This window comes from Pyrus communis, chromosome 9, assembly GCF_963583255.1.
Source record: "Pyrus communis chromosome 9, drPyrComm1.1, whole genome shotgun sequence".
Taxonomy (NCBI): Eukaryota; Viridiplantae; Streptophyta; class Magnoliopsida; order Rosales; family Rosaceae; genus Pyrus; species Pyrus communis.
In genome coordinates, this window is record NC_084811.1 from 19,640,208 (window position 1) to 19,659,378 (window position 19,171).

General features: G+C 37.2%; 1 protein-coding gene across 1 annotated transcript; it reads right to left on the reverse strand.

Annotated features, from left to right (window-relative positions):
• Window positions 1-4,700: 4,700 nt before the first annotated feature.
• LOC137746194 (pentatricopeptide repeat-containing protein At1g05600-like) lies at window positions 4,701-7,655 on the reverse strand. The gene is made up of 3 exons (XM_068486268.1): window positions 6,170-7,655; window positions 5,638-5,729; window positions 4,701-4,944 (listed from the first exon to the last, which is right to left on the reverse strand). The coding sequence occupies exons 1-3, from the start codon at window positions 7,640-7,642 to the stop codon at window positions 4,821-4,823; spliced, it is 1,689 nt and encodes a 562-aa protein (XP_068342369.1). The 5' UTR covers window positions 7,643-7,655; the 3' UTR covers window positions 4,701-4,820.
• Between the last annotated feature and the right edge of the window lie 11,516 nt (window positions 7,656-19,171).

The following is a 19,171-nucleotide window of genomic DNA, read 5'->3' on the forward strand; positions in this document are numbered from 1 at the left end:
CAATCTCAATTTTTTTGGTGCTTTGTAACTAATTGGGTTTGAATATTATTGATAAATAACTGGATGAAATTGGATGTTGAAAGTTATGAGGGCTTTATGTAATTGGATATGCTGGGTTTTGATATTCAACGAGTATAGTAGGTTTTGCAGATGGAAGGGATTCGACATGACGTGAAATCTTTTCTCTCTTCTTCTTTTTTTTGTCAATTAGTAGTTTGTTTCCGTGTAATAGGAATTATTTAAGTTTATAACTTAATCTACATGAAGATTAATTTGAGAGCAGCTCTGTTTCCAAATATGCTGAAAATTACGAATTAAATTGTGACCGATACGATTCGATTTCAAAATTTTGGAACGAAAATTGGAAACATTGTTTCTGATCGAATCCTTCCAAGAAACACCTATAGGTGAAGAGCATAAAGTATCTCAAATTTGAAATATAAGTTTTAACAATAGGAAATTGTAGCAATAGTCCTTTAACTTCAACTCAAATGGAGAAATGGTCCCTCAACTAAAAATCATGGATCAATGATCCCTTAACTCATCAAAACATACGGCTATGGTCATTTTTGTCAACTCCATTAGAACTTTTGTCAAAATGAGTTACCTACCACGCACGTGAGGCTGAATCAAGAGGCAAATATGACAAACCAAATGAGAAAAATTGTAGCAATGGTCCTCAACTTTAAACCAATTGGAGAAATAGTCCCTCAACTTTAACCCAATTGGAGCAATGACCCCTCAACTTTAATCTAATTGTAGCAATGGTCCTTCTAATTTTAACGAAATTCTAACAGAGTTGACGAGAATGACCACAACTGCACATTGATGAGTTTTCTTTTTCTTTTCTTTTTTTTTGAAAAAAATGGGGACAAATAGTGGCAAGCCATGATTATCTACCCCTTCCAGGTCCGGAGAGGCTATGGAGAATTTCACCCTGCCCGTGGACACAATCAAGCAGACCCACTAGCTCGGAGCATTGAAACAATGGTCATGGAATTTTAGTTGAGGTTGAGGGACCATTCCTCCAAACAAATTAATGTTGAGGGACCATTTCTACAATTTTCACATTTAACAAAGTCATACTAGGATATGATGTTGAACAAAATTCTCGAATTGGGATTGGAAAACTTCTTTCATAAAAAGAAGACATATATTCTAACTAAATTGCAAGGAAAAAAATTCGAACTTGTGTACAATGAAGCGAGCACACTGCTCTGCTTAACTCATGTCGGCACATGAAACACATTCCTTGTATCTTGTATGGACTAAATTAAGCAAAGTGATTTGATGGAAGGGTCCGAGAAAAAATGTTCACTTTCATCTGTGACATAAAGATGGAATCTAACTGATTTGGCTTTGTTAGCTAGCTTATGTCTCCTTCATCCCTATTAAATCATGATATACACAAGTAATAAATGAATTTGGACCACACTTATTGTGTGTCTCTCCTCTGAGTATTTTGTATTATGTCTCTTTCTTCTTATTAATATTTTTTTTGTCAAGTATTTTGTTTCTCTATAACATGAATTATTTAAGTTGGTAGCTTAATCTACAATAAGGACCTCATATGTCCTCAAAATGAGGACCTTAGGAGAGCAGCTCTATTTCCGAATATGCTAAAAATCACGAATTAAAAAATTGTCATCCAATACGATCTGATTTTGAAAGTTTGGAATGAAAATTGGAAACGTTTTTCTGATCCGATCCTTCCGAGAAACACCCTAGGTGAATAGCATAAAGTATCTCGAATTTAGAATATAAGATTTTTGACAAAGTCATACTAGTATATGATGTTGAACATAATTCTAGAATTGGGAAGGGAAGACTTCTTTTACAAAAAGACGACACATATTCCAACTAAATTGCAAGGAGAAGAATTCAAACTTGTGCACAATGAAGCGAGCATGCTACTCTTCTTAACTTATGTCTGCACATGGAACACATTTCCTTATATCTTATACGGACTAAATTGAACAAATTGATTTGATGGGTCCGAGAAAATGTTAACTTTCATTGTGACATAAAGATGGGATCTAATTGATTTGGCTTTGTTAGCTAGCTTAAGTCTCCTTCATCCCTATTAAATCATGAATGCAAAAGTAACCGCTCTAACACATGGATTTGGACCACACTTGTGTGTCTTTCCGCAATGGGGCGTGGAGATTCTAGACAACATCCACTCAGGGGTCTCTTTGACAACCACTCTGGTGGACAATCCCTCCCTCAGAAAGCCTTTATTTCTGTGTATTATTGGCCAACCATGAAAATAGATGCAAAAGATTGTGATCAAACTTGTAATAAGTGCCAAAAGTAGGCTCCGATGAATCATCAGCATGCAGAAGAGCTCAACACTATATTAAGTGCATGACTCCTTACGCAATGGGACATCGACTCAATCGGTCCACTCAAGAAGGCTAACATATTACTTTGCCAAGTGGATCGAGGCCAAAACTTTTTAGCAGATAACGGCATCTATTATCAAATCCTTCATTTGGAAAAATATCGTATGTCATTTGGCATCTCACACATCATTATCTCTGATAACAGGCTGCAGTTCTCTGATTCAGTTGGTACGGATTGGTACAAAGAACTTGTCATCGAGCACTTAACGTCCACTTCAAAATATCCTCAGGGGAATGACCAAGCCGAAGCCTCTAACAAAACGATCCCTAATTGTTTAGTAAGGAGACTTAAAGCAAAGAAAGGTAAATGCCCAGAAGAACTTCCTGGTGTTCTAATGAGCAAGCCAAAGCTTCCAACAAGTAACAAGATGATCCTTTTTTGAAGGAAACGATAGTAACAAGATGATCCTTAATTGTTTAGTAAAGAGACTTGAAGCAAAGAAAGGCAAGTGGCTAGAAGAACTTCCTGGTGTTCTATGGGCCTCTAGAATCATTGCAAGGACGGCCACTGGTGAAACTCCCTTCTCTTTGACATACGTAACTGAAGCTATCATTTTGGTCCAGGTCACCACTATGCCAATATGCACGCGGAGAAACAAATGTAGATCAAAATTGAAGGAATACTCCGAGCGAAGCTGGACTTCCTTGAGGGGCGGAGAGAGCAAGCTAGGATCCGGCTAGCGACTTATTAACAAAAGATCCGTTTATACTAAATCAAAGGTGTTGACCAAGAAGTTTTCAAGTTGGGAATCTTGTTTTAAGAAAGTGTTGTCACATCCCGGTCCAAGGTCCACCACATCCCGAGCCCGCTCCACTATAGTAGCATAATATTGTCCTCTTTGGACCCCGACTACGTCTCACGGTTTTGTTTCTGGGAACTCAGACGAGAACTTCCCAGTGGGTTCGTGGGAGTGCTCTTGCGCGCTACTCGCTTAACTTCGGAGTTCCAAGTGAGCTCTCAAAAGGCCTCGTGCTAGATAGAGATGGGAATATACATATAAGGCTTACATGATCCACTCCTCTGGGCGATGTGGGATGTTACAATCCACCCCCCTTAGGGGCCCAACGTCCTCGTCAGCACACCACGACCAGGGTTAGGCTTTGATATCAAATTGTCACATCCCGGCCCAGGGTCCACCACATCCCGGGCCTGCTCCACCACCGTAGCACGATATTGTTCGCTTTGGGCCCCGATTACGCCCTCACGGTTTTGTTTCTGGGAACTCACAAGAGAACTTCCCAGTGGGTCACCCATCATGGGAATACTCTCGCGCGCTACTCGCTTAACTTCGGAGTTCCAATAGAATCCGAAGCCAGTGAGCTTCCAAAAAGCCTCGTGCTAGGTAAAGATAGGAATATACATATAAGGCTTACATGATCCACCCCCCCTGGACGATGTGGGATGTTACAAGTGTTCCAGAATACACAAATTCCCGACAAGTGCAAAGTCAGGGAAAACGAGGAAGGACCTTATCGTGTCATTGGAGTTGATGGTAAAGGCACGTACAACCTTGCCGCCATGCAAACGACGCTTTGAACCAAACCGTGGAATATCGCTAGGTTAGATGCTATCCGTTTGTGCTAATTAGTACTACAGTCTAGTGGTATTCCTCTTAGCCTGTAAGTGAGAAGACTTAGATTCGAGTCTAGTTAAAGGCGAATTTGAATCACATTATTGCTAGCCCATAACCCCTTAGTGTAAATAATTTCATTTGTTTGTTTTAGCTTTCAAAGTAGGAAGTAGGGCTACTCCGCCTAACTGTTTTAAGTCACCAAGAGCTGAGCTATCGGACTTTCCAAAAGTATGACAGTCCAAGTGATTGTGAAAACCAACCCTTAGCTCTGTGGTCAACAATCGGGATTAGGGAAACAGCCAAAATCCAGGACCCCAAGTCATGTCGCCTTTGAGCCAGCATGTCCGAAGAAGGTGATAAAGCTTTAAAGTGGAGTGCTCAAGGTGGACTCTGACTCGCAGACTGTTCCAGGCATCCGATTTAGAGTACGTCCAAGTCCGTTCAACATAGGATCTGACAAAAGGATTTCGATACATGTTTCCAATCCAAGGATTTTGATAGGTGTTTCCTATTAAAAACCTTCGGTATCGTGGTTACTAGGAGCGTTAAGTCAATCTGGTGCCGAGGGATGCCCCCTTAGGTAACCACGTTGCGAAGTCAGCCTTTGATGACAGATTAACTGAGCCCAACGCCGCGGTGTTCAAACGAAAGCAAGCAAGGAACAGGAAATCATGCTGATTGATCGATATTTATGCAACGGAGCAAGCCGAAAAGATTGGTTTTGTACCTATAAATTAAACAAAGTGCTCAGGTGAGCTTATGTCCGGATTACTATGGGCAGGAAGAGTTCTGTTCTCGACAAGACCAAATGATCACGGAAAGCATTTCTCAACCCCCGTTTTTAGTATATCTCTTCATCGGTTAGCCTAAATCCCTTGGCACTTACAAGTCCATCACCCGAACGTAGCCTTACTGAAAAAAAGGAGTAATTTGCCTCCGAATTTGTGGCGTGGTGTAATGGACGCCTAAAACAAAGAAGCAGCAGTGCAGCATCAGTATGAAAACATAATTATATTTCATCAAAACATTACTTGCCTGTAATCAAAGTTTCCGCGGACGAGCAGCTTGGCAAAATATTATGAAAACAACAAAATCGTAACTAGCTTCTTAACATTAGTGAATAAATAAATCTATGAAATTATGCCTAAACGTCTAAGTCTTAATTATCATATTATCTTGACATGCGTTGGTCCTTTCCAATGAAGGCAATTAACGAAATGGTTAAGATGTAAACGATAGATACATAGCAAAGTGAGATATTCCAATTTTTCTTTTTCTTTTTTTTTCTTCTACAGAAATAGTCCTTGCAGAAGGTCGTTCGAGATAAGCAGCAGTAGTTTCTATTAAATTTTGTTAGATGAGTTTGATTTAATCTATTAACTACACACCGAACGAAGTAAAATTAAATGTTGATGGGGCAATTCCGTCCCGAGGCTCTATTAGAGGAGTGGGGGTTGTCATCCATAATGAGGTAAGGGATTTCATAGGAGGTTGTACCTAGAAAGTCCAAGGTTCTGTTTGTGCGTGTGCTACAGGGCTGGGTTTGAATTTTGCAGCAGACTAGGGTTTCAATCACGTTAAAGTTAGACTATCAAACCCAAAATCAAGTCCAAGTCGTAGCATATCTACCACAAAATTGGTTATCAAGTAAGAATTACCAGTCTGATATGGTATCTGTTCCTGTAACAAGATGATCATGCATTAACGGTCTTCCAAATTCCGTCAAAACAAGAAGACCCTCACTGCAATTCTGCAACAAAATATGTTAGAACTTTTCAAATTTCATTTATTGTGTCCTTAAGATGAGCCACATTGTAATAAAAATCTCACCATATAGGTTGTGAATATATATTCTGTTCCCTAACAAATCAAATCAGATTTCATTGAACAACAAGATACCACAGCATCAGCATCCAAAACATAACAAAGAAGGATTAGATATCTTCAAAGCAAATCATACCCTTTTTATACAAACACAATCCTTCGAATTTGTTCCCTCTTTGGAATCATAAGAAGTATCATACGAAAGTGAAGAGCTATGCTGTTGTTATATAAAATTCATTTTTACAGAACAAAGAGGTCTTCTTTTACTATAACTACCAATTAGATGGTGTACACAAATGAAAATGCATAAATAAGAGCAAGAAACAATTAAGAATTTCGTAGTCGGTTATAGGTCTCATAGCAAACCTCAACATTGGCTATGTTAGAACACACAGATGCCACCAATGAGTTCCATAGCAAATGCTCCGGTAGCATAGCCCGACTTAACATCTCCTCCAACCACATAACAGCTTCATATTGCCTGCCCACTGAGCAAAGACCCCTAATCACTCGACTGTAAGTCTCAGCACAGGACCAATGTGACTTGATCAACATCTCTTGCAATACTTGACTTGCTTCCAGAAATCGTCTCTCCTCACAAAGCCCATCCACTAAAATGCCATAAGTTTTCTTGTCAGCAACACAACTCACCTGCTTTTCCATCTTCTTCAAATATGTAATGGCAAGAACCGATTGCCCTTCACTACAAAGGCATCTAATCACAACATTGTACACTCTTAGAGTTGGTACACAGTTTGCCTCCACCATCTCCTTTTCAATCACCTCCACTGCTTCAACGACTTTCTTTTCACTACTCAATGCAGCCACCTTTGCTTCAAAGACCCACTCTGTTGGCCTAAAGCCGTTATCTCGCATTTCCTTGAGTACTTTGTCAGCCTCACCAATCTTATTTTCATTGTAGAGATCAATTGCCATAGCACTATAGCTTGCCAAGCTGGGAATCCCACCTCTAACCAGAGCTTCATTAATCAACAGCTTCACGCCTCCCGTGTCTTTGCCATTTCCATAACAACTGAGATCAAGATTGTATCGAAACCGCTTAGGGGCCTTGAGCCCCTTCCTTAATATCTTACCAAGAATTTCGACAGCTTTGTCAATCTCCCCATTATCACACAAGGCATCCAACAAGGTTCTATAAATTACAACATCTTCACCACAACCCTTCTGAGAAATCCTCCAAAACATAGAGTACAACAAATGGGTTGCCTCATTGAGCCTCTTATCTTCACACAACCCTCTCATCAAAATCCGATAACTTTCCCTATCCGGATTACAATGCTGATAATCCATTTCTTGGAAAATTTGCAGGGCAATATCTGAACGACCCTTCCGGCACAAAGCAAGCATGAGCAAATTCAAGGACCGAACCCGAGAGCTCACCTCCCACCCACAACAATGCTCCACAAAAATGCGATGAGCAGCTTCAAGCTTGGACTCATTCACCATAATCTCCAAAAGGGTATTGAAAGAATGCGTCCAGTTCACACAGTTGAACTTGGAAATGTTATTAAACAGAGACACTGCATCCTCCAGCAATCCAGCTTGCGCGTAGGTTTTAATTGCAGTTGCAAAAACTGAATCTTTGCATTCACAGGAATCATTTTTCATCTTGTTAATCACGTCCTTCATCTCAGCAATTCGGCCAGAGTTTCCGAGAATGCTGATCATGGTGGCGTAGACTGGACCATTGTGACGGTAATTGGGGTACTTGGATTTCACTTGAGTGAAAATTTGGAGGGCCGTCAATGGGTTTTTCTGCTTTCGTATAATCTGAGAGAGATGTGTGGGTGTTAGCAGCCTCGGCCATCTTATACCCATGCTTCGAACTTTGAACTTTGAACTTTCGGTCGGGCAATTTGTCAAACAGTTGGTGTGCAACTGCAAGAGAGGCTATTTCAAGAGACTGAAAGCGCAGCCATTGAATCACCGGGGCGGTGCCATAGTACCTGTTGGCCTGCTTCGAGATCCATTTTCGCTCCGACAGACTCCTCCTCCTCGTCCTGTCGAACTAGTTGCAGTGTTTTTTTTTATTCCCAGCTAGTTTTTGGTCGAGCTGCTGTTGTGTCGTCTTTTTGCTGCCGTGTTAAGTCAACGAATAATTGGGTGCCGCAAGAAATTGCCTCGGATCATGAATATATATGTCAAAGATGGGTTCGTTAATCATGAATGGGCATCGATTTGGATATTGCGAGTCCCAAATAAAATAAAAGTTTTCATCAGCCGGTACTGCAACAATATCTTGCGGATGATGTAAACTTATTTATTAGATTTTATTCAATAAAATCTGTTCTTTGATAAAAAAAATTAATAAAGATTCGGTTAAATCACATAATAGACACACTCTGGTTAGAATACGCCAAAGTAGACAATCGAATATAAAATCTTCTACTCTGTAATTAAAAGAAAATTGTGATATTGCATTGTGAAAAAAATAAATCCAAAACAATTACAAATCCAGTGATAATTTCGCCATTTTAGCCTCTTTCCCACCAAAAGCCCTTAAGACAATTAGCCATGTCCTTGCCTCATAAGGAATGAAAATGCCAACAACACCAAAGCGCGCCTGCTGTGCTGCCTACCGAGTGATGACATTGACAGAGATTGGACATTTCTTGTTCTTCACATCACGTCCGTACATCATCATCTTCTTTCTGCTCATCTTCACCATCATTGCTGCTCTAATGATTGTTTGCACTTAAAATATGCACAATTTTACTTATTTAAGTTTAAGGCGAAAATATGAATTTTGAGGGATTTGTGTGCAAATAGACTAAAAGTTGCATGTGGTAATGTTTCTCTATATGGTTTGAAGCGGTGGCCTTATTGCAAGTAAGGATGTTGGTAGACTTGGGAGATGGACATGTGATAAAAAACCAACTTGCTTCTTTTAATATTATTTCATATGCAAGTTGGCTTCTTTTTCTATTCTTGCAAGTGGAGTCGGCGGTGGAACTTCTTTGTACAGGTTAAATGTCTTCAGCAAAAGAGCTCTCTTAGTTCTCTATATAAAGAAGCAAAGGTAAAAGGATTATAGAAACTCAACCAATCAATCAAACAACTCTACTCAAATCAATTCCTCAATAGATTAGCTTAGCACCCCTTTTTAAAACTTCAATTCCCTGCACAAGCCTTGTATTTCCTTTCAAAGCCTTGTATTTCCTTTTAAAGCTCTGTTGTTCACTTGGCAGTACCGATTTCTTTTGTATTTTCATTTCAACCTTCAAACCCATTCCCCAAACCACCATAAATTACCCTCAAGACTAAAGCAACTTGCCTGATTCCTTGAGAACAAGCTCCAACCTTGTATTTGGCATCTATTTGTACTTCTAATGCTTTGTACTTTAAATAATTATATTTATGTACAACTACATTTCCATTCATTTAATTTACAAACAATCTACAATACTAGTCATTCATTTTCCCTTGTCATTTAGCAAACCTACCATTTACATATTGTTACATCTCTCCTCATAAGTAAAGTCCTTATCATTAAGGCACAGAAATAACCTTGATTTGAGCCACTCTCACTCAATGGTGCAATCTCTTGATTAGAAGTTGAACTCAGATGCAATCTTAATCATTTAAATCTCGTCTACTAACGGCAACTAGTAGTGGGCACGCTCGCAACCACTAGTTTTTTGTTCGAGTAAATTCCCAGTATACTCGCAAGGCCCATAACGAATTTAGGGGGCGAACACCGACCAAGCCGAAAGGTTACGACTAGCTACATCTGCAGCCGTTGTCATAACTCGGTGTTGGTTTTGGACCACAGAATTTTGGGGTTAACTATATTTTCATTAATGTTCTAAAAAACGGCCTAGGCGCTGGGCGGTGATGAGCCGAGGTGTTTTCTTGCAAATCGGTGGGAAAAATCGGATGGGCTCTAGGCGACTAGGGGGGCTAGGCAAGGCTAGGTAGTGCTAGGCGAAGCTAGGTGGTTTTTTTTTAATTTTTTATAATGAAATTAAAAAATAAAATAAAAAATCCTATCTAAGTCTAAGTGGCTTAAAATTATGAACTTGTTGTACATGTGTCATTCTACAATACTCCTCAATATGGTTATGTGGCATATATGCTTAATGTGTTTTTAAATTTTGGACTTGTTGGATACTCCTTTTGCATTTTATCATTATTTTATTATCATATCCATAGATTTCATACAAGTATAATTTTTTGTAAGTGTCAATATGCACTTATTTACAAAACATACAAGAAATTTACCTAAATCCACCTAGACCCCTCCTAGCCGTCTAGGCGCTAGGTGCCAACCCGCCGCTCGACTAGGGCCTAGCGTTTTTTGGAACCTTGGTTTTTATCATTACACCAATGTTCATATGGCAATCATATATATCTTTGGGTATTTCACTTAACTACGGCTTTTATTTACATTTACAAACATTTCTTAGAAGATACTCAGTCTCCTTCACCAATTTAGATCTAATTAACATAATGATAAAAGCTTAACCATCATACAACTTCCTTTTTCGACAAGCCTTCTGCAGTGCGCTCCTTTGGATCCGACCAATATAGAGGCGAGTTCCATACAATTTAATCTCAATTCTACATTTTCTTAATTGGAGGGGAGTTATTATTACTCAATATACTAGTGCATTCAATCCTCAAAAAAGAGGATTTAATTGAGTATCGGAGGGTCAAGGAATTTAAGCCAAAATATCAAATGAAAGTAGATCGATTTTTTTTCATTCCCGGGGAAGTGCATATTTTACCCGAGCCTTCTTCCATAATGGTACGGAACAATAGTCATTTTCAAACCAACGTAAACATTGGGTGACCATTAGGTTAAGTTGATGTCAGTCACTTTGCAAAAAGACTGGCTGTTACTGCTTACTGGTAGACGTTTTGTAGAGTTGAATCTGATGCTACATGCAATGCTATGACCATAGATGTCATAAATGAAATGAATATAAGAGTTTGGTGTCTTGTTTTCTATAAACTACATTCTTCCCTTACACAGAAAAAGGTTTAAAATGAAATATGTACACCATTATGTATCAAATATATGTTCGTTTTTCACGTTTCTGTTGTCGTGAAGCTAGTAAAAACTTGAAATTCTTATCTGGTCTAGCTTGTGTATACATGCATGTTTCAAGGAAAGAAGGAATGAAACATTGCACTGTCAATTATTTATTGAAGGAAGATTTGTGAAAAACAAGTTCATTTGAGCAACATCAACAACATGCAATTAACAATTAAAAGGCGGAATCATGTTTATATGCACTCAAAAACAAAACTTAACCCATGAACTTCAAAGCCTAGTAGATAGGTGAACCAAGACTCAACTCAAAACAAAGTGAGTTGAGAAATCAATACCTTTGTAGATTCCTCTTTGCATAAGCAAAGGCTAATCACCCAAAGAGAGGGCCTTCATTCCTTGCATCTTAGATCCATGGATTTGGATGGATGAAAAGGTTTCTCCAAGTTCCCAAAATTGAGAACCTCTAAGTCTCCACACCAAGGCATATTGTAGAAGAAATGAGTGACCTTGGAGGAGTTTGATTGCTAGATGATCCCTCCAAGGTGGCCGGCCTCTTTGAGAGCAAAGGGAGGTTTGTGTTCTCATCTTTACTCCTAAGAAAACCCTTAGGATGAAATGGCTATAAGGATGTCTTTATACCACCTCACAATGGAGTGGCAAACTTGCAATTAAGCCAAGTTCACTACCCTCCTCTAAATGGCCGGCCTAAGGGGATTTATTGGGCTATTTGGGCCTTTGTGAATCATTATTCATTAAGTTGTCATACAACTTAAGTCAATGGACTTGACGTTCGAAGCCCATTGGGCCTTAAGGTCAAAACTATCCCGAGGTCTTTAACGAACTTATTCGTTTGATTAATTAACATATTAATTAATCCTTGCCATAAATAATTAAACCATTTAATTATTCTTACTCATCTTCGTTGAATCTTCAATCTCTACCTTACACGGTGTACGATCCATTAGGTTCATTTTAGCGAGGTAGTGGGCGATTCAAACTCTTTCAAATCGATTGTGAATTGAAACTTACTTTCAATTCTCCCGTTAGTGATAATACACTTTTAGGGCTTCCACAAACCATGGTTGACGCCTAGCAGCATGTCATGGTTACCCAAGCTATTCAGAAGAGGTGGAGAACCTATTCAGTTTTAGGATTACAAATGCAATACGGTCTTTCTCTAATACAATACTCTTGACCACATTGTTTGGTTTGATAGTTTATTCATGTCTACTATCCAATGTGAGTCTTGTGCTTATATGATTACCTTGAATGTGATTTGGAACACATTCCTAAATCTCATTCATACTTTGGCCAAAGATTCTTAATCATATCATAGAGTATTCTCCCTCAAACAGTTTGAAGGTTAGAGATCCCTTGTTGCGCATTCACTTGCCTCCATGGCTAAGTGGCTTAACCCCAACGATGCCGTGGACACCCTCCTGATGGAGTGACTTTGACATAATCAAAGATTAAGGACCTAACCACAAGACAACTGTGATGCCTCAGGTCAAAAGACTAATTTGCATTATCCCAACCATGAGTTCTCATGTGACATGAATATGAGAACTCTTCGTTGATCGTGTTCAGTGAACTCATTCTCTATTGAGCACCTACGTACTTGTCTTGATGTCACACACACCAATGACTCGAGACTAGTCACTCTCCCTGAAAGAAGACATAGCACGTACTGATCTTAACGGACTGTCAATGCCCAATTGACAATCCTATGATCAGGAACGTTTAGGATGTGTCAACGAAAGAATGGTCTCATGAATCTAACTTCTTTAGATCGCATTCTTCCAATCACATATTCCTTGGACTTATCGTTTAAGCATATAACATTTATATGAGACGGCTCAAACAATAATGTTTGCCCTTAATATTAAACTAGATTAGTTTAACATGTGAAATGTCCATAAAGTATCATCATATGATTGGTTTTAGGGCACATTTCCAACAATCTCCCACTTGCACTAGAGCCAATCAGCTTAGTCATCAGTGATGATACCTCTTGTGTAGTCATTTCATAAATGGCTGAGTAGTAGGCCTAGACAATGGATATCTATATGTTATCCATAGAAGCAACCTTGAGAATAACGACGTCACCATTATACATGATTCTCAATCATGTGGTTCAGTCTCTCATTTGAGTTCGAACCTTGATGAGACCTTGATTCCCTGGCTTGAGCTATCGCCCCATTAGTGTCATACACTTTCTGGTTGGAACCGAATAGAGAGTTCATAAATGAACTTTCCCATCCAAACAACATTGTTGTAAACTTCTATATGGCAATATATTTTGCAATCATAATGGAACACACTAAAGTCATTACTTTAATGTTTCCATCCAAATACCTTTTTAGTCATAATAAAAAGATATCTGTTTATCTCTTCATTCATAATGAAGAAATATCCAATGATGGATTAGATTCATAATCTAATACATTTACGCTTCCATTACGTTACTCTAATTCTTTCTCAATTATTGAGTAATATATCCTTTAGTATTTCTCAAATACTTAAGGACTCACTTGAAAGTTGCCATGGTTCTGATCCTGGGCTTGCACTGATATTGTCTTGTACCTTTCTAGGTACATCTTATATCAATGTTTTTCATACAATATGAAATACATAAATCACCTTTCTGCTTATGCATAAAGGATTCTATTTACGCATTATTTCTTTGGGAGTCAAAGGGTACATTCCCTTTGAGAAGAACAACTTCCTAGTCTCACTAGAATTGTCATTCTAAGTGAAGTTTATCATCAAATGAGAAACTTCCTAGCATCTCTTATCTATTTTAGGGATTGATATAATCCAATTATATCTTGAAATATATCATTATAGATTTCCATTCCATTATATAGACTATATCTCCCATATACATTCTATCGTTATAGAATAACTTTAACGAAGAAGTACTCTTTTCATTTCCAAAAATTAATATATCATATATATATTTAAATTTAGGAATAGGATTAACTCCCACTAATCTTTTGTAAACCTAGTAAACAAAAGATTCATTTACATCTTTATGAGAAATCAAACAATTAATCTTTTCTCATAAGACGCTTATAGCTCCCACTAGCTTGCTAAGATCCATGATGGATGGATCTCTACAACTAACCTGCCTTGTGATTTATAGTTTTAGACATATATTATCAAGACTATCTTAATAATGGTTTCGGAAACCCATATTATGTCCAAACATTAAATCACCATTTAGTTGTAGCTAGCAATCTTCAAATTAATTGAAACCAAGACTACGTCAAAGATGGTTTCTTCAAAGTCAACCATTCTCTTTGAGTGTAGTCACCTTAAGCTACCAATTAGCTGTGAAGGTTTCATTATTTCGTGTCAAATGGTACTTTACCATTTCCTTGAGTATATATCGTATATACACTCAATGTAGTCATAAGGATTTTCATTCTTATTTCTTTCGAATTAAGAGGTGCAACTCTATGACATAGTCATAAAGTTCAAACCATTCAACTGAGACGGTTTATAAATCCTTCTGGACTACCTTGGAGCTTGTGGTATAGGAACTAGGTTGTCTTAGAAGTATATATCATATATATATGGGTAATTGATAATGTCCAACGAACTAAATCTTATTCATGTTCATTCTTCTCCTAATGGAAAAATTCATTATCTTACGATGCTACTTTCCTTGATATTTTTCAAGGAAATTAATCTAAAGTGTTACTTTTTCCTTGGATCAAATCTAAGGAGGTAAATACTTTAGACGTCTTACTCATCTACTTACATTTCTTGAATTCTTTGAAACCTTTTGCAAAGTATTCGGACTTGTGTTTATTCAAAATAAACTATAGTCCAACCGAGAGTGATCTTTGGTGAATGTCATACAACATGAGTAGTATTATGTTGTGGACAAGTGCCACTAACATCTAAGTGAATTAACCTTAACAACTTTTTGATTCTTTCTTCTTTCCAAAAGAATAAAGATTCGAACATTTCGCCTCTATACAATTTTAACAAGAAGGTATTGGATCCGGATCTAACGATCCAAAGCATCCATCTATGACCAACTCGTAACTTATGTTTTAGAGGTATCACAACTCAGTTGGGATTAGTCACTACCTTGCAACCTTTTTGGGTTTTAAGCATCATCGTATTCTAAACAGTTAAACTACCACATCATCTCTACTATAGAGACAACCAATTAAATTACAATAATCTAATTATTGATTAATAAAGAACAATGTTTTGTCAAACAAAACATTTATCCATCTCTACTATAGTGACGGATTTAAGTTCCTTAAAATTGGAATGTAAAGACAATCTTTAGTATTTTCCAATTTCTTTGGTAGTTCATATGAGGAAGTAAGTACAATCCGCTTTCGCAGAGATCTATATTTTATTCACTTTCCGAATGTGAAGTACTTTCTCTTCTCTCATTAATCTTCTACTTTTTATTAGCACACTTTTACAACAATTGTAAAACATAGTTACTAATACGGAATCAAGCATTCAAGTAGAAGAACCAATTGTTTTGAACTATTTCAAGAACATATTACAACACCTTCGAAAGGTGTGTTCTTGACACTTGCAAGACATTTCTTGCAAATACCCCTTCCAATGTCCATCCTTTCATAAAGAAAGTTTGTTCCCTTGGAGTTATTTTGCCTTCTTCATTTGACTTCTCCTTTGACTACAATAGTCATGGTCCCTAAACTCCCACTATCTCTCTTGAAACTTATTTCAATTGTGTTATACACATCAAACAATTTGGAGAGTGTGTGGTTATTGTTCACTATATAGTTTACAATAAACTTAGTGAACCATTAGGATAGGGACACAAAGGTGAAGTCCTTGCCTAATTTCCGTCTCGTTAAGTGGTTTAACACTTCAACACTCAATGATTCAAAATCATCATAAGTCCATGTTAATGGACTATTTTTGTCAACCAACCATTATGTTCTAAACATAATTACAAACTTTCAAGAGTTGTTCAAGGCAACTCTCATTTCTTCATACAACAATTTGTATTTGAAGAATTATGACATTAAAAGTGTTGTCCTTCTCATGTTAGACTTATCTAACATATTCTTCCAATGATACATTATCAATAGGAAGATTGTGAGGATGAGACTACTTAGTTACATCTACAAGCCATTAAAGACAATCTATGGGATTGTAGAACTAAGTCCGGAAATTAAAGCATTCGGCTTTTCTTTGTCAAGTTTTGGATAGCGTTTGCAAATATATTGGTAAACAAATACATAACGAATATAAATTGATTGATTTTAAGCCATTTGATTCAAGTATTTAAATCAAATAGCACCACCCACTATTTTTGGCAAATTCCATATCCTTCATCGGAATTCGAGAGTTTTGTTGAACTCTTAGCGGGGTATGGGAGACTCACCATTACCAAGCCCACCTCAGAATTAAATCATGTTGGTTAGCAAAAATAATGATGAGAGAATAACACTTTAGTCATTTACAACTCTTGTAATTACCCATCTAGTTTGGCCTTTAGAGAATGAATGCCTCAGAATTATATCATTTTGGCACCATTGCACTTAGTTAAGTTATTCCCACCATGCTTAGTTTATGTAGAGGTTCAAGCATAACCTCAGAATTATATCATGTTGGTCATACTCGTTGTCTACACTCACCTCATCATATGTTTATGGACTCCTCCTGGATGTAAGCACATACTTTGAACTTCCCCATTATAGGGTGAAGCCGGTGTACAAGTCACAAACGATTGGAGCCCACCACGGTGGAAGGCCTACGAAGAAATGTTCAAAGCATCTCTCGCTTATCAACTTAATAATGGTTTGGTTGAGGGTTTTAGGTCTCATCACATAAATATACATTTTAATCCAATTAAAACATTTTGGTCCTATTACAACTATTGGTCCATATGATTGATTTAGTAGTATATAATACTCCCACTATGCTTTTAAAACGGTTTTTAAAGTAAGACTATATGGTACTACTAACATAAGATTTGCATTCATTGATGGACTATATAGTTGCCTTAGGGCCTTAGGATGACTATGAACCTTTGATTCGATTCAACACGAGCCTAGTGTTGAATCTCGGTCTAGGGATGGTGATTGATTTTAGTTACGCGTTTAATCACATTAAGGCGTGTTGTCTTATTGGGCGTTGGACCCAACTACTCCAATTTCATGCATATCGAATAAAACAAGAAAGGAGTACTTCAAAGTAAATAAGAGCTTATGCTCTTTTACAACAATTGATCAAATCAAATTACTTTAAAGTAAAGAAGAGCTTATGCTCTTTTACAACAATTGATCATATCAAATTACAACCAAAATTTAATCTACACATTCCCATGTTTCAAACAAATTTGAAACGGCCTTTCACATAGCTCAATTATAGTAGGCTTAGGTTCATAATCACCCTTTCTTTAATTAATTAACGCTTTAACTAATTAAACTTGAATGCAACATTTTCATTTGGTTTTTGTATCCATAGAATTGATTTAAATGGAGCTAAATGAAATGAAAATCCAATTCTCATTTAAAGAGACAAAACAATTTTGTTCTCTACCTAATTTGGGCCATTTTGCAAAAACTTAAACTTTTGGGGTCACTTTGTAAAAACACAAAAGTCCACTACTTCATGTAATTACAACTAGAACCCAAAAATTTCCACAAAAGCTAAAACTTCATTAAAGGAGCAAAACAATTTGTCCTTTTAGTGATTTTGGACCTTTACGTAAAAACGTAAACTTTTGGGTCAAAGTACAAATACACAAAAGTATCAAAACTTTATGTAATTGCATAAAAGCCCCACAAGGACCCTAATTGAGTAGGGTGGCCGGTTTTGAAGCAAAGTAATAAAAAAAAATTTCAAAGTTTTTGTAAGTGGGGTGTGTGAAATGGAATAAATCATTACACACCTACCCACTAAAATTTCTTTAATTTTTCAAAATAAATATCTAATATATTTAAACATAAGAAATATTTCAAAACAAAAACTTTATGAAATAAATCAAAACTTTGAATCAAAACACCAAACCTTTTGTTCTTGGCAAAAACATATCAAGAACAATGAAGAACATTCATGAAAAACCCATAAGAGCTCCATGAACATTCTTCACCCAAAAACATCCCAAAACCACTCAAACTTAAGGGAAATAACATACAACCATACTAGGGTATATAGGGGTTCCAAAAGTCACTTTAAAACACTTTTAACAAGTCAAACAAGAACCCAAAAATCCACCCTTTGGATTTGGCCGAATTTCCCCAAAAACATGGCACCAAAATTTAGCTCCAAAATTCATGCTCATATGAACTACATCTACAACATTTGAGATGGCAAATTTTCTAACAAAATTTACATTCAAAGAAGCAAGAATAAAGCTTGTAACAATTACAACATTCAAATCACAAACTATGAACTACAAAACCTAAAAGGATTCACCAACTACTAGACTTAGGCTCTGATACCACTTGAAGGAAGATTTGTGAAAAACAAGTTCATTTGAGCAACATCAACAACATGCAATTAACAATTAAAAGGCGGAATCATGTTTATATGCACTCAAAAACAAAACTTAACCCATGAACTTCAAAGCCTAGTAGATAGGTGAACCAAGACTCAACTCAAAACAAAGTGAGTTGAGAAATCAATACCTTTGTAGATTCCTCTTTGCATAAGCAAAGGCTAATCACCCAAAGAGAGGGCCTTCATTCCTTGCATCTTAGATCCATGGATTTGGATGGATGAAAAGGTTTCTCCAAGTTCCCAAAATTGAGAACCTCTAAGTCTCCACACCAAGGCATATTGTAGAAGAAATGAGTGACCTTGGAGGAGTTTGATTGCTAGATGATCCCTCCAAGGTGGCCGGCCTCTTTGAGAGCAAAGGGAGGTTTGTGTTCTCATCTTTACTCCTAAGAAAACCCTTAGGATGAAATGGCTATAAGGATGTCTTTATACCACCTCACAATGGAGTGGCAAACTTGCAATTAAGCCAAGTTCACTACCCTCCTCTAAATGGCCGGCCTAAGGGGATTTATTGGGCTATTTGGGCCTTTGTGAATCATTATTCATTAAGTTGTCATACAACTTAAGTCAATGGACTTGACGTTCGAAGCCCATTGGGCCTTAAGGTCCAAAACTATCCCGAGGTCTTTAACGAACTTATTCGTTTGATTAATTAACATATTAATTAATCCTTGCCATAAATAATTAAACCATTTAATTATTCGTACTCATCTTCGTTGAATCTTCAATCTCTACCTTACACGGTGTACGATCCATTAGGTTCCTTTTAGCGAGGTAGTGGGCGATTCAAACTCTTTCAAATCGATTGTGAATTGAAACTTATTTTCAATTCTCCCGTT